The 22,718-nt window shown below is 39.0% G+C and overlaps 1 protein-coding gene across 17 annotated transcripts in view; it reads left to right on the top strand.

Annotated features, from left to right (window-relative positions):
- Positions 1–22,718, top strand: part of LTBP1 (latent transforming growth factor beta binding protein 1) — a 389,007-nt gene that overhangs the window by 120,921 nt on the left and 245,368 nt on the right. For 11 of the 17 annotated variants that reach the window (XM_072767335.1, XM_072767336.1, XM_072767328.1 and 8 more), the window contains exon 4: positions 16,811–16,980. In XM_072767335.1, coding sequence (XP_072623436.1) covers positions 16,811–16,980 — 170 coding nt within the window. The remainder of the gene's footprint in view (positions 1–16,810; positions 16,981–22,718) is intronic. The other 6 variants (XM_072767337.1, XM_072767325.1, XM_072767334.1 and 3 more) reach the window with 1 other exon arrangement.

The raw sequence follows: 22,718 nt of genomic DNA, 5'->3' as shown, positions 1-22,718 counted from the left end.
ATATGTATATAACTCCTTTTAATGGTTATAATATTCCATGTTATAAATGTTCTGATTTGAAAAAATTAGCATAGTAGATGTCAAAAGCAATTTTAAGTTTGTATCACTGTTGTGGTTGGGATGCCATAGTATTTTAGATTTACTCTTAAGGGTGCCGGGGTAGCTCAGTCGGTGAAGGTCCAACTCTTGATTTCGGCTCAGGTTATGATCTTAGGATCATGGGATTGAGCCCCTTGTCAGGCTCTGTGCTGGACATAGAGCCTGCTTAAGATTCTCTCGCTCTCCTTCTGCTCCTCCCTGTCACCTCTTTCTAGCTTAAAAAAAAAAAAGATTTACTCTTCAGTAAATTGCCCATTCATATCCTTTGTCCATTTTCTTACCAGGTTTTGTTTTGTTCCTGTTGGATTACCAATTTGTCATTAATTAACAAGAGATCTCTGTATCTAATACCCTTATTTTTTATGTGCCTTGCAGATACTTTTTTCTAATCTTATATTAATAACTTTTAAAAAAGTGTCTTTTTATATAAAAACCATTTTTATTTCTTAAACTCAATATAATTTTCCCCAAAGTCAAATTTGAGTTATTGGCTTAGAAATTCCAGTGGAAAATGGGGTAGCTCTTCTCAGAGCAAAGCTCTCCTAGTGTATATGGGAGCTAGAGAGGCACTTCCTTCATCAGTCTCTGAATAGACCTACCAAGCCAGCCTTCACTTGGATACCTACCAGCCAAAGTTTATGAGTTCTTTTGTTTTAGCACAGGAAGATCCAGTGTGGCATGATTTACTTGGTTGGATTTTGCGGCTTCCTATGTACTTTTGTACTCATTGTTCTCCAGACATATTGAAATAGCCATATTTTTTTCACCAGGTATATTGGTTTTAGGAAAAACCCCAACATTTCCAGCAGTGTGGATCTTGCAGGTCCTGTAGGGCAGTGGGTATTTTGTTTCAGCTGGATCAAGCACTAGAAGAGGATTGGAACAGATGTTTGAATTTGGTTAAATGCTTTCAATATTTATTACTTAGGTGACCTAGTTTAGCAGCAATTGTAATAGAAAAAAACAAGACCATTTGGGGAAAACAGAGTTTATTGCATTCACCTTAAAAATTGAAAGAATTTTATTTTTTACGTAGCTTGAATGTGGGGAAATAAGACGTTGAGAGATCCCTTTTCTACTTGAACAGATACCTACATGTATATTACATTAAAAACAAATACTTCCCTTATGAAACATTTATTAATGTGATTAGAGAACAGTTTTGGAGTTAGGATTGTTGGTGTGTTTATAACAATTTCAGAGCTGGAGTACTTGAGAAGTTGTCTTATAGATCCTTGTGCTTTATGGGTGAGGAGACCGAGGGTAGGACTCTGACCCTTGGCTCACAGATTCAGTGGCACAGAAAGTAGGATTTTAATTGACCAGATCTGATTCAGTGCTGTTGATCCTCCCTCTGTCTTGAACTCTGCGAATGCCTTGCCCTGGAGAACTGAGCTCTTGGATCTTTATACCCATTGTATCTGTCCTTGACACTCTCTAGATGCCTATCAAATAACTAAGTATAAGGAAGATATTGGTAATTAGGAAGGGGGAAATAGTGAAAGAATGGTTTTGTTTGACATGTTCCCACTATTTGTTCCACTTTTCTAGGTTTACAGGTAATGAGAGGAAGTATATGAAGGTAGCATCCAAAACCAAAAGTCATGAGTGTCTCTTCTTGCTGCTACTAGGGTCCATGATGGAGAGTTGACTAAAAAAATCATGTAAATGTAACAGACACAATAATGCTGGGCTGGGGGGGGGGGGGCGAGGAGGGTGAGGAAGAATTTGTAGAATGAGCACAATCAGTATGAAAGCCTTCCGAGGCAAGTGGGTAGAGGTTATTTCTCATGTCTGGCAAACAGAATGTTAATTCCTTCATTGCTGTAAAAGGAGGATTATTGGAGAACGTAAGGTATTAGGGCTATAGAGGCCAAAGTCTCAATGGATTCAAGGAGTGGCTACCCAAGTGAAGAGTGTCAGAGAGCAGAAGGAAAAAAAGATTGAGGTGATAGTATGGGGGAGGGAACGATATACCTGGTCATTACTATAGAATTGGCATCTGAAACAGTTGGCTAAAAGGGGACAAGAACATACTTTTTTGCTGAGATGAACAAGTCTTATGCTGTATTATCCAGAAATTCTGGAACCTAGGGAGCTCAGGGGCTGAGAAACCTACCTTCTCCTTTCCTCTCTGACTGTAGTGCTATTTTTTTTAAATGGATTTGAGATCTTCATTATGTAGGTTTTTTTTTTTTTCCAATTGTGGTAAAACATAGATAACAAAACTTGCCATTTCACCCATTTTAAGTATATAATGCATTAGCATTAATTACATCCACAGTGTTGTACAACCATCACCAGTGTCTGTTTCCAAAACTGTCCTCACCTCAAACCAGAAACTTTGTGCCTATTAAACAAAACTCTCATCCCTTACTCCTGTTCATTCTACTTTGTGTCTATAAATTTGCCTATTCCAGGTAACTCCTAAAAATGGAATCATACAAAATTTGTCCTTTTTAATCTGCCTTATTTCACTTGGCATAACATTTTTCAGGTTCATCCACATTATAGCATGTGTCAGAACTTCATTCCTTTGTAGAGTTGGATAATATTCCATTGTATGTATGTATCACAATTTGTTTATCCATTCATCTGCAAAGGGTATATCTTGGGTTGTTTCTACCCTTTTGACTATTATGAATGATGCTACGATGAACATTGTACGCTTATCTGTTTGACTCTTTGCCTTCAGTTGGGTTTATACCTGGGAGCGGAATTGCTAGATCATACAGAAATACTATATTTAGTGTTTTTGATACACTGCCAAACTGTATTCCATAGCAGCTGTGGTACTGAGTTCCTGGACTCTTGCAAACTCATGGAGGGCTTTCCTTTGTAAGTGTATCATTATGAGCAACTGCCCTTAAGGTTGCTGAATGGGACTATACGTTCCAAACTCACGGTCTTAAAAAAAAAATCTGAAATTACTTATAAAACTTTGAAACAAATTCTGCTTTTCTCTCTTAACTATCCATTTGGGTGATTTCTGAATATGAACTCTAATATAATCAGTGGGGTGAAATTCTCTTTTTGTGATGTCCTCTGTACCTGGTAGAAGAGAAAGAATCGAACACTCTTGTTTGTGAATCACATGTGTGCTAGGTATTTCCACACATTTCAGAAAAAAAATCACATTTTGTATTTGTCTTCATGTTAACTTTATGAAGTGGTTGTTATTCCCCTTAGATTACAATGAGGAAATTGAGGCAATTCTCCCCTACCTTCCCATGGTAAGTAGTTGAGTCAGGATTTGGTTCCTAAGATTTGATTAAAAAGCCTTGTGTTTGGCAGTTCTCCAATAGGGTAGAGGCCTTATTGTTTACATTTTGGAATTTTTTTGGATTGCATTAAATTGGGTTTCCTCTGGCTTTTCTTGGTTTAGATAAATAGATGACTACAGTTCCTTTTTAGTTTGTGTTCAGGGACATTGTCCCAAGTAACCAAATGTAGCAGCTCATTTTTTGACAAAACTAAGGGCTTTAGCTATTAACATTATTTCCTTCCATGGTTACTTGCTAAATAACTTAATCCAGTTCAAAGTTTTGATGATTTTAGTCCTCTGGTTTTTTCAGGGCTGTTGAATAGTTACTTCACTCTTGGCAGACGCGATATCTGTCTCATTAGCACATAGCTATGATAATTAACAATAGAAGGAAAGAGAGGATATGAATTGCTGGCATTTTCTATTTCATCCTTTTTTCCCTCCTGCTGTTCATTGATCTCCATTTTTCTTTTTGTGAATAAGTAATATTCTTACCTTACCCAGAGAGTGCTTGTAAATATGTAATTTGATACCGATTAAAAAAAATCAGGAAAGATAATTGTTGTAGGGCATATTTTGTAAACTCATAGAATATTTAAACACAAAAATAACAAAGAAAATAGTATAAAACCCCTCAAAATATCTACGCACCAGCTTTTCATGCTTAATAACTCAAAGTCACTTGCTTTGTTTATACTCAGTCTGTTTCTGTGCCTCCCTCTGATTATTTTGAAATCAATCTGTGAATGTATCAGCATGTATCTGTAAAAGACATGGGTTCTTAATAAGTAGCTGCAAGACTATTAGCCTTGCAAAACAAATAATATTGTTAAAAACTCAGGTATCTAAATTTCTCAAAATGTTTCACAAATGCTACCTACTTGTTCACATCAGGATCAAAACAGTGTTCATCCATTGCCACAGATTCATATTCTTGAATCTTTTAATCTCCTCTCTTTTTACTTGAAATTTCTTGCAGCAACCATGGATTATATGCTAGTTATACCCCTGTGATACTAACATGTACTCTGTTCGACTGAGTTTCCTATTAATGTGTATCGATCTAGAGGCTTGATCAGATTCGAATTTGATTTTTGATTGGACTGCTTCATAAGTTGGGTCCTGCTCTTCCATTAAGGGGCACATGTTGTCTGTCTTTGTGATGCTAGCAGCCATTGATGATCAGCACCTCCATTTTCTAATGGCTTGCAAACCATGGTGTTTTAATTCTGTTCCTTTTTTATTTCCTTTCCTCAATTATTTGGCTGGAGTTCAGTTTATATAAGTGGGCATATTAGGCATCTCCAGAGAAACAGAACCAGTAAGTATGTGTGTATGTATAAAGAGATTTATTGATGAGGAATTAGCTTATGTGATGTGGGGGCTGGTAAGTTCAAATCTTTGGTTTGGGTCGGCAGGTAGAAGACCCAGGAGAACCAGTGGTAGAGGTAAAGTTCAAAGGCAGTCTGCTGCTAAGAATTTGCTGTTAGCCAGGGAGGCCTTCAACTCACATTATGAAGGGCCATCTGTTTACCTAGTGCAGTGACTTAAGTGTTAATCTCATTCAAAAATACCCTCCAAGTTGACGTAAAAATATCCATCACATGAGAGTATCCTGTGCTTGATTCTGTTCTTGCATTGACCAGTTTTGAAATGAGTTGATTATCTAGCATTTTCCAAAGATGAGTTAGAACTTTTTTCTTTTCTTCTCCTTCTCCTTTTCCTTCCTTCCTTCCTTCCTTCCTTCCTTCCTTCCTTCCTTCCTTCCTTCCTTCCTTCTTCCTTCTTCCTTTCTTCTTCTTCTTTCTTTCTTCTTTCTTTTCTTCTTCTTCTTTAAACAAAACAAAAACCAACTCTAGACTTGAATTCATGACCCTGAGATCAAGAGTCAGACATTGACTGACTGAGCCACTAGGTACCCCCCGGCTTATTTTCTTAAATTAATGGGTGTATTTGTATATGAAATATTTCAAATGATCACTTTTTCTTACCAGTCCTAAAATTGTTTCATCTTTGGCTAATGAGGGCTTCTTCAAATTGTTCCATTAAAACTTTTGAGTCTGTGGTGGTATCACCCTTCCCATTTCTGATAGTGACAATTTGTGTCTTTTTTTGTTTCACTAATCTTAAGCCAGCTTTTGGGTTTAGTGATTTTTTTTTCTATTTCTTTATTTCATCAATTTCTGCCCTGACCATTATTTCCTCTCCATTTTGGGCTTCAATTTTTTTTCTAGGTTCTCTTTGTGGAAGCTGAGGTCATTGATTTGAGACCTTCATTTCTAATACAGATATTTAGCCCCACATGTTTGCTCCTTGATAGGGGTTAAGCAGTATCCCATAGATTTAGGTAGGTGTGTTTTCATTTTTCAGTTCAAAATAATTTAGAATCTTCCTTTTGATTTCTTCTTTGATCCTTCTTTTTTTAATAATTGACAAAAATTGTACATATGTAAGGTCTATAATGTGATGGTTTGATATGCGTACGTGTTGTGAAATAATTACGCAGTCAAGGTGATTAACATTTATTACTTCACAAATTACCTTTTATTGTAGTGAGAACATTTGCAATATATCTTCTTAGGAAATTTAAACTATTAAGTACTATAATATTAACTGTAGGCACCATGCTATATGTGTAGTGTGTATTAGATTTCCCAGGACTTTTCTTTTTTTTTTTTTTTAGTTTTTATTTAAATTCCAGTTAACATACAGTGTAATACTGGTTTCAGGTGTGCAACATAGTGATTAGATACTTCTGTATAACACTTGGGGATCCTATCACCAAGTGCCTCTTTCATCCCCATCACCTATGTCACCCATTCCCCCGCTCACCTCCCCTCTGGTAACCATCCATTTATTCTGTATAGTAAAGAGTCTGTTTCTTGTTTTGCTTCTCTCTTTTTTCCCCCCATGCCCATTTGTTTTGTTTAAACTCTATATACGAGTGAAACCATATGGTATTTGTCTTTCTCTGACAGACTTATTTCACTTAGCATGATACTCTCTAGCTCCATTCCAGTTGTTGCAAATGACTAGAGTTCTTTCTTTTCTGTGACTGGGTAATATTCCATTTTACACACACCCCACATCTTCTTTATCCATTCATCAGTCTATGGACACTTGGGCTCTTTCCATAATTTAGCTATTGTAGATAAACATTGGTGTGCAAAAATTACTCTTTTTGTATTCCTTAGGTAAATACCTACTAGTGCAATTGCTGGTCTTAGGGTAGTCCTATTTTTAACTTTTGAGGAACCTCCATGCTGGTTTTTTTTTTTTTTTAATTAAAATTTTTTTTTCCATGCTGTTTTCCAGCGTGGCTGCACCAGTTTGTATCGCCACCAATAGTGTAAGAGGATTCTTCTTTCTCCACAGCCTCGCCAGCACCTGTTGTTTCTTGTGTTGTTAATTTTGGCCATTCTGACAGGTATGAGGTGATCTGTCATTGTAGTTTTGATTTGTATTTCCCTGATGATCAGTGATGTTGAGCATCTTTTCACATTTTGCTGGCTATGTGTATATCTTCATTGAAAAATGTCTATTCATGTCTTCTGCCCATTTTTCAACTAGATTATTTGGTTTTTGGGTGTTGAGTTTGATAAATTCTTTATTTGGGATACTAGCTTTTATCAGATATGTCATTTGCAGATATCTTCTCCCATTCTGTAGGATGCCTTTTAGTTTTGTTGATTGTTTCCTTCACTGTGCAGAAGTTTTTTATTTTGATGAAGTCCCAATTGTTTATTTTTGTTTTTATTTCCTTTGCCTCAGGAGACCTATCTCATAAGAAGTTGCTATGGCCAATGTCAAAGAGGTTACAGCCTGTGTTCTCCTCTAGGATTTTGATGATTTCCTGTCTCACATTTAGGTCTTTTATCCATTTTGAATTTATTTTTGTGTATGGTGTAAGAAAGTGGTCTGGTTTTGGTTTCATTCTTCTGCATGTGGCTCTCCAGTTTTCCTAACACCATTGTTGAAGAGACTGTCTTTTTTCCATTGGATATTCTCTCCTTCTTTATCAAAGAGTATTTGGCCATACAGTTGTGGGTTTATTTCTGGGCTTTCTATTCTGTTCTGTTGATCTGTGTGTCTGTTTTTGTGCCAGTACCATACTGTCTTTATCACTACAGCTTGTGATATAACTTGAAGTTTTATATACTCTATACTTCCTAACTTGAAGTCCGGAATTGTGATGCCTCCAGCTTTGCTTTTCTTTTTCAAAATTGCTTTGGTTATTTGGGATCTTTCATGTTTCCATTCAAATTTTAGATTGTTCTAGTTCTGTGAATCATTTGGTTGTTTTGAAGTTCACAAATCTGGTTTGGTTTATTAGTTTACACATATTTAGAGGATTTTCCAGAGATCTTTCTGTTACTGATTTCTGATTTAATTTCATGATGGCCAGAGAACATAGTTTGTATGACTCAAATCCTTTAAAAATTACTGACACTTTTTATATACCCAAATTATGGTCTATCTTGGTAAATACTCTGTATGTACTTGAAAAACATGTGTTAAGCTGTTGTTGGGTGGGGTGTTCTATGAATGTCAATTAGCTTAAGTTGGTTGATAGTGTTAAGTCTTTTATATCCTTACTGATTTTCCATGTACTTGTTCTGTTAATTTTTTAAACGGATATTGAAACAGGAACTAAAACAACAAAATTATGTTTCTCATGGCTTTTTTTAAAAAAAACAGTTTTTGCTTCACATATTTTGAAGCTCTGTTATCAAGTGCACAGCTGTTTAGGATTCTTGTGTCCTCTTGATGAATTGACCCTTTATCCTTATGAAATGATCCTTTTTATCCTTAGTAATATTCTTTGCTCTGAAATCTACTCTGCATGTTATTAACATAGTAGTCATAGCCATTCCAGCTTTGGTTATGATTCATGTGAACATGTGAACTCTTTTCTCATTCTTTTGCTTTTAACATGTTTGTCTTTATAGTTAAAGTGGGTTTGTTGTAGGCAGCGTGTCGTTGGGTCTTGCTTGCTAACCATTCTGACAACCCCTGACTTTTAATGGAGTTGTTTAGACCATTTACATTTTTTTCCAAGCACTAATTTCAGCCAACTTCATTTTTTATTTCCGAACTTTGGGGATTATTTTGTTAAACTTTCCAAGAGGAGGACTTTTCCCTGCTGCTTTTTAAAGTTTCCTCTTCATTATGACCCATTGATTATATTTTCCCCTCCTCTAGGAACTTGGGATGAGATGAGTTGAGAATTCCTGGGATGTTTTCATGTAGCAGTCATTTTGAGAAGAATATTGCCTAACCAGGGCTGTGTGGAGACACAGGTTCCCTCTTGGGGGGCCAATTGTGAGACGCCTTAGATCAGACATTTCTTTAGGGATCATTTGGAAGATCATTTGAAGGAAGGGCAGATGTGGGAAGTTGTAGATGCAGCACTCACCTTTGTTACCCCAGCAGTTGGCACCAAGCTCCAAACGTGGGTGACCTTCTTAGCATAACTAAACATGTATGGTAGATTGGACTTGCCTACCTTAGAAAGCAGTTTGGCGACTATTTGCCCACCATCTCTTCATAGCACTCTCCCATGCCAAGCAGTTGAACAAAAAGTTCTTCCCAACTCTATGTTGTACTGTTCCTACAAGGGCTTCTGTGAATGACTTTTTTAAAAAAATTGCTATTCCATAACATTTTCAGTGATAGCTAGCTTCCCTTGCAGGTTGCCACCCAGGCAACTTGAGTACAGGGCTATGTCCCTAGTCACAGGCCATTTGCTCTTTACGTATGTTTATTAAAATCATTTGGTGATAATAGCACATGTTGAGAACAGGGTCTTTCATCTTTGGAACTGTTGACATTTGGGGCCAAATAATTCATTCTTGTGGAGGACTGCCCTGTACAATATAGGACACTCAGTAGCCCCTCTGGGGGGCAAAATCACTCCCAGGAAAGAACCACTTACAAATGAAAATTGGTTCACGAACTACTTGGTTGTATTTTCCCTATTTATTAACAATGACCACCAAAGTTTACTTAATCTCCATGCGTTCCCTCTCCCCTTGCAATATCTACCGTCCCGTTTTCATTTCCTCAATCCTCTACTGGTCTATCCACTACACTTAGATTTTTCATAGTCTCTTTTCTTTCTTTCTGTTCTCAAGACTTTGTGTTTGCTTGTTTCACTTTACTTTCACTGTGTGTGTTCTGGCTCCCTCCAGCTCTCCTTATCCGGTTACTGGCAGTCTGTGCTACCCTTTGATCTCCTCATCAGCAGCCTTTTACCTCTTAATCTTTTTTTTGGTCTGAGGGATCATTCTGTGTGAATGGGGTCATCACAGAAGGTAGTCTCCCTTTCCACGTGTGTTACGCTGCCTGGGGACCTCTTTGCCGTGTGTTTTTCCTTGGTCCTTCCCCTCTGTGCGTGTCATCCTCAAGAACTCTGTTTCCCCCATCACACTGCAGCTGACATCTCATGTACTTGGGCGCACTGCCGTTTCCTCGAGGGGCGTGTGCCCGTGCTTTTGAACAACGTGGAACCCATGCAAGGCACATCTGATCCCTCGAATTTTGTAAGGACAAACTGGCCCTGAAAGCCGGGGGGTGACCCTTGGTGGCTTCCTTCTGTCGTTCTGTTTTCTTCCTCTTCTGGTTTTTCTTCATCTGGATTATGAACCTGAGGGCTCTAACCATAGGGGAAAGGTTTGGATTGCTTTAGACTGGCCTTCTGTGGGAAACATTTTATGGCCTGATGGGGGTTTCCTTCTGTGAGGTCCAGAGCTCTTTTCTTAAGTGGAAAGGGGCTTGTGTTTTGCCAGATCCTCCCACCCGTTCCACAGGTCAAATAATGAATCTAGTAGAAATGTGGAAAAGTTTAGTCCATACGTGTGCCAAAAATTGCCACTAGGAAGGCAGCAGTGTAAACAGTGTGTGACTAATCCTTTCTTTTAAGGAAAGAAGTTGTATGCGATTGTTTCCCCTCCGCTTCCAAAGATACAGAGGTGTCTACAGATGCGGGTCTCCAGATGGCCAGCCATACCCCTCAGCTCTGGCCCATGTTTCCTCGTCTGTCTTGTCCTTGTGTCGCAGCGTGTCACCTATCAAGTGTATTGCCTGCTGCAGCCACACTCCTCTCACTACTGAAACCATGCTGTGGATGGTGCCAGTGGCCTCCCTAACCCAGGCATGGCCTTCCTGAATCTCTTTCCCTGCTTCTTGTGCTGCAATTGGCAGGTGGTTCTCTCTCTTTTCCTCCTAGAAACCTTCTTCTTTTTTTTTTTTTTCAATAAAGGTTTTATTTATTTATGAGAGAGACACACGGAGAGAGGCAGAGACACAGGCAGAGGGAGAAGCAGGCTCTCTGTGGGGAGCCCAATGTGGGACTCAATCCTAGGACTCCAGGATCGCAACCTGAGCCAAAGGCAGACACCCAACCACTGAGCCACCCATTTGTCCTAGAAAGTTTCCCTGGAAACATTCTTCCATTTGTCCTTTCTAGATCTGCATTATTCTTGTTTTTCTCCAAATTTTCCCCCCATTTTCTCTTTATGTCCCTACCCTTAAGTGTGAATATCCTCCAGATCATGTAGTTCTGTGTTCTTTTTTTCTGAAACATTTTTGCCTTTGAAGAAATTGGCTCCACTTAGAACATCACTTTTCTTCATCTTGGAGGCTTTCCCTAATGGGCCCTTAGAGACTTGCTCCATGTTCTGTCTCTAACATAATTACCGTCCTTGCAGACTGACCCTTTCTTCCGACTGCCGTAACTCAGCATGTTTCTTTGCTCTTTATTTTTCCCGTGACCTTGAACAAAAGTACCTGTCCAGTTAACCAGGCTTAAAACCTTCATTATCACTTGAGTCCTTTTCTATTAGTCCCCAGCCATCTAGCATTTAATCCTCAAGTCATATTGGTCCTTCTGATAGTAAGTTCCATCCAGCCATTTCTTCATGTATTCCTTTTTATTTATTTATTTTTTTAATTTTTTTAATTTTTTAAAATTTATTTATGATAGTCACAGAGAGAGAGAGGCAGAGACACAGGCGGAGGGAGAAGCAGGCTCCATGCACCAGGAGCCTGATGTGGGATTCGATCCCGGGTCTCCAGGATCGCACCCTGGGCCAAAGGCAGGTGCCAAACCGCTGCGCCACCCAGGGATCCCCATGTATTCCTTTTAGATGTCTCTAAACACTTCTTGCCATAGAAGGTGAAGATTTAACTTATTTGCTTTCCCTCTTACTTCCCACCCTTTCTCTCACAATCATTATTTCATTTTCATAGCTTGTGTACACCCCAACAGCACATTTATGCTTCTGTTTCTTCTTAAGTCAATGTCATCTATCAAGGTCATGACTAGTATCTAATGACTTTGCATTTTATAAAGTGAAGGTGGTGGCTCTCCCAGTCTTCCTTCCTTTTCTTCTCCAAGAATTTTCCAAACTTCAGGGCACCTGGGTGGCTCAGTGGTTGAGTGTCTGCCTTTGGCTCAGGTCATGATCCCAGGGTCCTGGGATCAAGTTCCACATCAGGCTCCCCGTAGAGAGCCTGCTTCTCCCTCTGCCTATGTCTTTCTTTCTCTGAGTCTCTCATGACTAAATAAATAAAATCTTAAAAAAAAAAAAAGAAATTTCCCAACTTCTCTCACTAATTTTGTACATTGATATCACCAAAGTTGGTAACCTGGTTGTTTCTGATCATTACAGCATTTGTAATATTTTGTTCATGGATGTACCACTCAATGCTTGACTTTCTTTCTTTATGTGTCCTTCACTCTCATGCATGCTTCTTGAAGAAGTGTTCTTAGCTCAAATTTGAATGTATTCTCCCATTTTTCTTTCTAACAGTTGTATTTATACTATATAGTCAAGTGTCTTCAAAATCGCAATCATATTTTTCATTTTCATGACTCCTTTTCCCCCTGGCATTACTCTCTTGGAGCTTGCGGTCTTCCTGATTTCCTGGCAAGCTTCTTTTTAGGGGAAAAATGGGAGAGCAGTCTTTGATCTAGGGGAACCCAGAATCCAGAATGAGAAGGCCTTATTCTGGGAGTGGGGAGCAGTAAGTTTTTAAAACTTATACAATACAGTTCTATTCTTTTAGGGAAGAATACTAGTTTTTTTTTTTTCCCCTGAGAAGGATAGAAGTCTGACTTATGGATGCTCTGTATGTTAGAGTTGGGGAGGATAGCTGCCTTTATAGATAGATTTTTTTTAGTTAAGACACCAGTGTTTAGCCCTACTTTTCATCACCCTTTGCTTTACTTGGTTTAAGGTCCAAAATGCCTCTGTGTTTCCCCAAGAAGATTGCTTCCTTTGTGCCTGTGCCCTCACAGAATGATTCTTGACCAGTGCCCTTAAGCCTACTGGTTGCAACCCATTAGGGAGTCATGAAGTCATGAAATCAATGTAGTGGTTCAAGACTGTCACTTAAAAAATAGATGAGAGGACAAAACATCAAAATGCCCTCCGCATGGTAAGGGTAAATATTGTTGTATAAAACTTGTTTGAGTTATATGAAAACACAGACCCCATATGTACACATGTATTGAGTCTCCCAAGCATGATGGACTTCTTACTGCAGGTGTACCTAGAAGAAGTTAAAATATTTCTCAGGCCATGGCTTCCTCCATGCTGCTACAACAGTCAGCATTTCTCAATCTACTTTGAGTCTTACAGATTTGTTGAAATCTCTCTTGTGTGTTTATTAATGGCCAAAATGAACCATATTTATTACCCTGTGTGGCACAGGTATTGACTAATCAGAAGGGATGCTGAACAGAGATTCAGAGATCCAGAGATCCAGCTCTGCCACATGTCAACTCCTTATTTATAGGATTGAAGGGATGTGTGTCTTGGGAGGCCCAGTAGAGGGAGGCGGGGCCACTAAGGGCTTTGGGATAACAGCTGTTTATCAGAACAGAATATTTCCCATCTTGTAATGACTAGTGTGGCTATACTGTTGTGTAACAGCCACATGTCAACTCTGGATTTAAATCTTCTTTTATTTTTTATAATTTTAAGGACATCTTTGGAGGAAACTGAGATATATAGGTACCTAAAAAAAATCATTTTGAACCAGAGGTCCTACAGTTTTCATTCTTAGCTTAATTTTCCCTAGTATTTTAGTTCTCTCAAAAAAAACTAATGCTCTGACAAATCTGATGTTCACTAGTGATAATTAAATTACATTCCCACCACCCAGGAGGAGGGAAGAATGGAGAAAACCCCAGTTGAAATGAAAGGAGAGAGATTATTCCTGAAATATTTGGGTAAAAGAGAAAGAAGAGTTAAAGAGGATTTATATTTGTGAGACTGAGAGGTTGTCCTGAGTGGAAATAACAGAACGATGAAATTAGAGGGAAGAGTGGAAACCCACCATAAAGGGAGGAAGAGTGAAGAGGATCCAAATCATGTATTTGTGAAATGAGAAACTGTTCAGTTTCCACCATCTGTCCCATGTGCTGCCACCATTCATGGCTTTGCTTCCTAATCTGTGGGGCTGTCACTCAGAGTGGCTTCAGTCTGTTCCTGTGCATTTATATGCTTGCACTGGGGAAGAGGAAAGGTGGTGGAAAAGAAGAAGTGCAGTCCAGGTGTAGCTCCATGTCTGCACTGTGTTTGTGACTTGGAAAGTGCTTCTACTGTAGTCAGACTTAAGTATCATTGTGCTGGCATTTACTCACTGCTCATTTCCTTAAGTCCACGATGGCTGGGGTTGTCACTCAAGTTCTAGACCTGGTAAGCTCATTTTATTTGTTTATTCATTACTTTCCAGTTAGGTGTAGGGAAAAAGAGCCCATATATTAGCTTTCAGCTCATTTCTTGGTGCCTCTCACTTCCTTGATTCAGAGGGGAGAGTAGGGAGGATCTCAAGTAGGAGGTAGGACCTTCTCTCTCCCCCCAGCCCTGAGCCCATCCTACCTGGCAGTGATCAGAGCTGGAATGGTGTTCCTTTCTGAACAGGAATACTTCTACCAGCAGGTGCCAACAGCATAGTGACAGGATGACAGCATAGTTGGGGAGTGAGTTGCTCTGGAGATGGGAAGAAGAGCTTCCTGTTTTCACGAGGCTGATGGAGTAGACTTGTGGTTCTTATCATTCACCACCAGATGTGTCCAGCTGTTACACTTTCTACTCAATCCCAACCAAACATACTTAAAGTTCAAACCAACACTTACATCATCAAAACAAAAGTGTTTACAACATTAAGCCTTACTTAGGCTTTTAGTAATTTAAGTTATTAGTCTAATGATAGAGGGAGTGCCCTTCCATAGAATTGTGTCTGGGAAAAGTCAGGCCCAGGGTGGATTTTCCTAGGTTTTCCTGCAACTCTAAGCTGTAAAGTGGTGGATCGAGATCACTGACTGGCTAAGGGGGAGGTACTCTTCATCCTGGCCTCTTCCTTCATTTCTCACGGATGCCTTGTCCCACAGAAGAGCTTATCCATCAACTCCAGTTAGGATCAGTTGGGTAGACTGCCTTTATTCAGGACTGTTACTGCTTTTGATGAGACACTATGTGGTGGTGGTTTTTGTGGCTTGGCAATTGATCTTTCATACTCACCTGTCATAGTGTCATTTCTTCTTTTTTAGAGCCCCTCATTTGGGAGAATCTTTGGGGCTTTGGACTACTTATCAGTGTGATTATATCCCAGTCATCTATTTCCTATGTTAAAGTATCATAGTTTGGGAATATTTTGATTGGTTTAGATGCCTTTAATTATGCCACGGTCGGTAAAATTCAGGGTTACTCTGGAGAGGTCTCTCCTTCCATAGGCTCAGTTTGCTGCTAAAATATTCTGTCCCAGGGGTCCCTGGGTGGCTTAGTGGTTTAGCGCCTGCCTTCGGCCCAGGGCGTGATCCTGGAGTCCCAGGGTTGAGTCCCACGTTGGGCTCCCTGCATGGAGCCTGCTTCTCCCTCTGCCTGTTTCTCTGCCTCTCTCTCTCTCTGTCTCTCATGAATGAATAAATAAAATCTTAAAAAAAAAAAAACTCTGTCCCAGCAGTTTTAGTAGCAATTAAGCATTTTCTGGAATTAGTTGGTCTATCTTCTTCACATTGTTTATTTATTAGTCTTGCTTAGCTAATGATGTTAGTTCTGTTCCCCAGGGAATTATTAAATCTGGGCAAAGGCTTATTATTTTAAAGTTTACATGCTGAATAATATTCCATTGTGTATATATTACCACATGTTCTTTATCTGTTCATCTATTGATGGACACTTGGGCAGTTTCCATATCTTGGCTATTGTAAATAATGCTGCTATAAATATAGGAGTGCATGTATCCCTTTGAATTAGTGTTTTTGTATTGTTTGGATAAAATATCAGAACTAATGTAACACTATATGTTAACCATACTAGAATTAAAATTTAAAAAATTACTTAAAAAGAGAATAGTTTCCATTACATGCAACAAAAGAGAACTGTCCTAGAAAACGGTTGGACCAGAGGGTGAATACAGAGTAATTGTGTTCAGGAGTCCCCAGAGGTCTTGACTTGTGGTATTGAAGAAATGAGATTGTGATTAGTTATTATTACCATTGTTATTATTCTTAGGAGCTAGTAATTATAAAACATTTAACCATAATAGTTTTAATTGTTATGAGATACAGCATAAAATATTTAAATGTGAACTAGAAAAAGTTGAATATGTTTCTTCCTTATCATAATTATGTTTCAAAAGGTAATTAAGAATTCTTTTTTTCCAATTTTTGAGCTTTCTATCATTAGGGATGTCCCACTGTTTACTGTTCAGGCTCTGATTGTTGACAGTTAATTTTGCATAACTGATCAAGCTGGGGATCTCTTGCATAATCTCCTTTCTGTTTTTCTTCTTCCTTTTCCCCTCTTTGCATTTCCAATACTGCCTACTTATCAGCATATATAAAATGCACTTTTTAAATATATGTACCTGCTCACATATGTCTTTATTACATATAAATGTCTTGTGTTCTGCATATGGGCTATGGTAACTGTGCTCTGAATCCCCTGATAGAATCCACTAGTGGTGGCCTCTTTAGCCTACACTTCTTGATTAGATAGGCAGAGTCCCTTTGATGTTAAGGTCTTTCTTTCTTTCTCTCTTTTTCTCTTTCTCACTTTCTCTCTCTCTCTCTCTTTCTTGATTTATTTACTTGTAAATAGAGAGCACATGCCAGTGTGGGGAGAGGGAGACAGGCCAACTCTGTGCTGAGTGTGGAGCCCAATGTGGGGTTCCATCTCACTGCCCTGGATCCCGACTTGAGTCAAAACCAAGAGTCAGATACTTCACCAACTGAACCACCCAGTGCCCATATATTAAGGTTTCTAAGTGTAAGCAGTTAGTCCCTTGTGTTATAAATGGGTAACTACAGTATTTGAAGGAAAAATTGAGCCTTGTGTGGAGTCTATTTCCTTTCTAAGTTTAATTTATTTTTCCCTTCTTAGTTTTAAAAAAATCTGTAATTAATATCCCTATCCCCACTTTGTTTCTTCCCAGAGTGACACCCCTTTCCTCACAGAATGTGATGATTCATCATGGCCAGACCCAGGAATATGTACTGAAGCCCAAGTACTTTGCAGCCCAGAAGGTGATATCAGGAGAGCAGTCCACTGAAGGTTCGTTCCCTTTGAGATACGGGCAGGGTCAAGTTACGGCACCTTTTCAGTGTGAGTATAGTCCAGTCAATGATTTTTCTAAGTTACAGTATTACAGTTTGGAAACACTTTGTTTGGTTTAGATGTCTTTAATGTGTCATAGCAGATAAAACTTAAGAGTTGTTTAAAAAAACAAAACAAAACCCAGAAACACAACAAACCCACCCTGGTTCCCAAAACAACCAGACAGCAATTCAGTTTCTTTATTTTGAGGAAAGCAGTTTCCTTGGATGTTGGCAAAGACTGTGAAGTGGGCTGCCTGTAATTCTGTTTCTCCAAGATGGCTCCATTTCTGAGAGATACTTGTTCTCATTTTAGATAAGTTGTATGCCTGACATGTTTACATTGATAAAATATTTTCTTTAGTAAGCTAGCCAGGATTCATGACTTGTGAAATGCCTGAAATGTCCTGCATTACTCTCTGAGGTTCACCTACAGTGGTTGTTTTTATGGTAGGAGGTCCACTTTTTAGTATATCGAGCAGATGGCGTGGCAGGTTTTACTCTGAATTTGTAAGGAGCTATTGTATCAGTGGCCAGCTTGGTTAATATCTCAGTATGTGGGAAGCTCAAGGACAAGCCCTGGCTCAAAGGGTGGGGAATGTGATGATTTGTGGTTTAGGTATTACAGAGTGTCTGCTGGCAGCATCTGGAGGAAACGTTCTGGAGTGAGGCGCAGACCATTCAGAGCCGAGAGCTAGACACATGCGCCCATTCCAGCAGCTTCCTGCTCTGTCTCACGTTGACTGATTGCCTGCGCCACAAGTAATGAAAGAGGATGCCAGTTGTTAGGTTGAAAAGGACTATCTTTCACCACCAAAAGGAGTGCACATAGCTGAGCTAGAGGTTTTACAACCATGTGGCCCTTCAGAAGTCTGTATATGTATGGGTTTGGTTCCCTGGGCCCACGTGCACCTCCTGAGTTGGTCACCATCCTAGAGTGATTGACTCTTCCCTTAGAATTGGTCACTTAACAAAAAGACTATCTAATATAAGGTTTGCATTTTTCATCTTTTGAGAAAATTATGCTCGGTGACCTGAGGCAGGAACCCCAGAGCAGTAATTTGGTGAGGTTGGTAGGGCTGATGAGGACAGCAAGTCCTGAGGATTTTCAAGAGGGAAGAATGGAGAAATCCTATAGAGCATCTCCTGGTCCTTTAGGCAAGACACTTCCAAGGCATTTGTAAAACAATACAAGTGTTAGTCTTGTGTTTAAAGATCCTTTGGGTTAAGTGCTTCATAACCTGTTCTGTGTGAATATCCCAGAGTGTGTAGTATTTTTCTAATCTTAATTTAAAAAAGTAACTCCAAAGAGGTACTTATTTATTTCTTTGGATTTTTATATAGATAGAAATTTCTTAGAAGCCTTCCAGAATTAGAATGTAATGGGAGGAGAGTTTTTGAAAGCTCAAAGAGAAGAGAATTTTGAACTACATGGAAGTATCAGGAAAAGGTGGTCTGAGAATCGCTGGTATTAAGACTAGGGATGAGACTGGTTTTGATCTGTCAATGATTCATTATTGGAATGACTGGTCCCACTATGTGTATTTTAAACTCTCAGACCTTTGTCCAAGGGTCTTCTGGAAGATGAAATTATATTTTAGAAAAACAGGAAGATAAGTTTATCTATATTGTCCATCAATTTCCCACCCATTCTGTTTAAAAGTAGTTCTTCCATAGCTGGGAGCTAGGAGAGTAATTCAGACTAACACATAATCATATTGATGGGATTCTCTGCTCATACTCCCCAGGAGTTAGTGGCTTTTCAAAAAAAAAAAAAAAAAAAAGTCCAGGAACTAACTGAAATAGGCATATAGAAAGGCCAGGAAAGGAGATGTGGCTATTTTTTACTGAGACCAAAACTCTTTTGAGAGCTGGAAGGCTAATGGGAAAGTTTTAAAAAGAGGTAATTTGGCAGGACCATGAGGTTACGGAAATAGCAAAATTGAGTAAGAACAACAATAGAAAGATTAAAACTAGAAAGGAGGAATGAGTAATACTAAGAACCTAAAAGTAATGTCTTCCCATATTCAGCTTCATATTAGGTGAAAGGATCCCCCAAGAAAACCTTACATGTAACAGAAAAGAGAAAGTAAGGGAAGTCTGAGGAAAAGCAGGAGCTTTTAGTGTCTTTAATCTCATCTTTATAAAAGAGATCAAATGTAAACAGATGAATCTCTCATTTTGCCAAAGAATTTTAAGGTCCAGTTTTAGGAGTAGATCATTTGAGCTCATGAGAACAACAGAAGATATGACCAGCAGGTAGAGATAATGTATCTGGGCAAGAGACTGAGGAACCTCGTAACAGGCCACTGCTGTTACTTTTGGGAAGTTTTGGGACTGGAGCAAACGCTGAGATTGGCAAAATGCAAGTGGTGTTTTCCCTGTTTAATTGGGATTAAAAAAGGTGGTCTGTCAAAATGAATGTAGGTTTAATAGTATGCAAGTAGCAATGATGATGTTTAACTAGAGCTCTAAGCATTGTGTAAATTAATCACAGGATAATAGAGGAGGCCATAGCCCTGACAAACCCAAGTGAATAAGGATTTGCTCTTGACACCCAGTGGGACAAGAGAATAAGCAGGAAAAGGGTGATGGTAGGGGAGTGAGGGGGAGGGCACGGGGAGTGATGGGTTCAGTAAAGCCAAGTGTGTTAATATGTCTAGCACTCTCTAGATAAAACAAAGTAGATAGGGAGAACCAAACTATCAAGCTGCTAGGGAGATGTACTCTGCTGTGAAGAATGAACATTTTGTTAGAATTTCCGAGTTTTGATGACCTAATAATGTGCCATCCTTAACCACTGTATACATACTGCCTTTCCTATTTGGGTTCTGTGCTTTACCCTCCTGAGTCACTTCCCAGGTCACTTGACATCCTGTGTTGGGCATTCGCTGCTTACTGGATATCTCTGGTGACAAATTAATAATGGTGCTACGCTTTATTCATTGGTCTTAAGAGAATTTAATTTACATGAGTGTCAGCTACAGCAGGGTTCTGTAAACTTTCTCTTAAAGGATCTGATAGTAAATACCTCAGGCTTGGTGAGCCAAGATACATAATTGAGGACATTACATATAGGTTCTTACATAACCTTTAAAAATATGACCATTTAAAAATGTGAAAATCATTCTTAGCTGGCAGGTTGTAAAAAAAAAAAAAATCGAGTAGCTGGCTAGATTAGTCTCATGGTCTGTAAAGTTTGCCAGGTGCTGATTTAGTGGCTCAGTCTCTCAGTGTACAAAAAACATCTAGACTTTGTATCTGTAGGTACCTAGGTCATAGCCTTGAATCAAAAGCTGTCTAGGAGGCCCTGTCTATAACCAACTGTCCTTTATTGTCACTGCCCTGGCAACTCCACACCATAATGTTCTCCGATAAATCTCCACTAGTTGGAAGGCAGCTGGAAAAGTATGAACTACCAGGAGACCACTCTTATCCAATAAGTCTAGTTTCCTTTAATGTTAGAGTGACAGGCCACACAGCAATTGGGAAAATAATGGATGTTACTCCTGGTTGTTTAAAGAAAGCCTTTTAATATTGACAGAAATAACATTTTCCTTGGATGAACCGGTAACTGTCATCTGGCTAGACTGAATCACATTAAGCTATCACCCGAAGTTCTCCAAAAGTTAAACATAGTTGCTATATGACCCTAGAAGTGTTTCCACTTCTAGGTATAGACCCAAGAGAATTGAAAACATATGTTCACACAAAAACTTGTATACAAATGTTCATAGCAGCATTATTCATAACAACCAAAAAGTGAGAACAACCAAAATGTCTATCATCTGATGAATGTATAAACAAAATGTGGTGTGTCTTACAATGCCTTGTTCAGCCATAAAGAAGGAATGGACTACTGATACATGCCACAATGTGAATGAACCTTGTAAGCATGTGGAGTGAAGGAATCCAGACACAAAAGGATTCAGGTCACATATAATTCCGTTATACGAAATGTCCAGAATAGGCAAATCTATACAGACATAAAGTATATTAGCGATTGCTAGGGGTTGAGGAATGGGGGGGGGGATGGGGAGTGATTGTTTATAGTTAAGGAGTTTCTTTTGGGTTGATAAGTATTGTGGAAATAGATGGTTATGGTGGTTGTACGACCTGTGAATATATTAAAAACCATGTTATGTTAAACAAAAATTAAAGTACTTATAAGTTTTTTTTTTTCTCACCATATAGGTAGTTATAAAATACTTAGCATGAACTCCCAGGAATGCAGCTCTTTGGGCTCTCTCTAAAGATGGATGGTATGAACTGAGGGATCTGCTTTATCCAGTATTTTCCTTGGTGACTTTTAGGAAAAAATGGAATATGTAAACCAAATTCTCTTGTGTTTACAACCCAGAGGAAGAAAAGTTAAAATGACTTGATAACATTTGAAAGACCATCTTATGAAAACAGTCTTGACTATTGGTATAGTTTGTGCTCAGGAGCAAACCCAAATAATTCATGCAAAAAGAGATTAGTTTGGTGTAACTCCCTTGAAAAAAGACCTTGAAGGTAATGAATATCCACACCAGACTATCTGCTGTTGTAGTAAAAACACTATGGGATGCTTGATAATGTTAGAAGCAGAGAATATTTTTATTATAGTCTGTGGTGGAAGGACATTGTAAGTAGGAGAGCTTACTAAGAAATGTGGTAGACTTACTTGAAAAGGAGATATTTAGGAGGAGCAGAAATATTCATGTAAATGAAATGGTTTGCAGGTTATGCAAAGAGTCCTATGAGCTAAGAGACTGGGCAATCTCTGGTTTAAATGTGCAGCTGCTTAGTCTCCTTTCCTATTATATTTTAGTATTTGGAAATATTTAGAAATTTAAACTTCCTCTAAATCAAATTTTCCATTGCCAGTTCCAGTTGTTTTCCTATTAAGATGGACTTAGCTTTTATTTTACTTGATTTTTTAAAGATTTTATTTATTTATTCGAGAGAGAGAGAGAGAAAGGCAGAGAGGCAGAGACACAGGCAGAGGGACAAGCAGGCTCCATGCAGGGAGCCCAACTGGGACTCAATCCCGAGATTCCAGGATCATGCCCTGGGCCGAAGGCAGGCGCTAAACTGCTGAGCCACCCAGGGATCTCCGGACTTAGCTTTTAAACAGGCTATTTACATTTTAGTCACCTAAAGTTTTAGTTTAATTTAATTCAAATTATCTTTAACTTCATTTTAACTTCACTTAAATTTTTCATTGAAATTTCAGGATAGACACATGTCTTAGTTTACATACTACCTTCTTAAAGTTTGAAAAGCAGATACACGTCAGACTCTTAAAAGAATTGCCAGTTATCCTCTGATGTGCCGGAATATGGGGGAGAGATTGATTATTGGCTTCTCAGACACTTATAAAAGAAGTTCGGACAAGCCCACTATTTTCAGTGTTAAACATAGCCTTGCTGCTTGACTAAGCAGCCACTGTGGTGCAGGAAGCAGGTACACAGCCCCTCTTGGGCCCCTTCTGACAGCAGAAAATGTAATCCTGCATGTGTTGGGGCCACCTTAGCCCTGGATCCTGTAGTCTCTGTCTGCTCCTTGGAGTCCTTGCTATAGACCAGCCAGCTCAGCAGCTGCCCAGCAGTTGGTCACAGGCAACCTGGAATTCCTGGCTCCCCCACTTGAAGATACAGCAGCCACTCAGGTCTCAGCCCTCAGAGGGGGAGGCAAAGACTCTGTTTTCTCAGAGCAGCATCCTTGCTGTCTGAGCCCCTGCATTCCAGTTCTGGCATCTCAGGG

Source organism: Vulpes vulpes, chromosome 8 (assembly GCF_048418805.1).
Source record: "Vulpes vulpes isolate BD-2025 chromosome 8, VulVul3, whole genome shotgun sequence".
Lineage (NCBI taxonomy): Eukaryota > Metazoa > Chordata > Mammalia > Carnivora > Canidae > Vulpes > Vulpes vulpes.
Note: the sequence above shows the minus strand (reverse complement) of the source record. Positions and strands in the feature narration are given on the sequence as shown.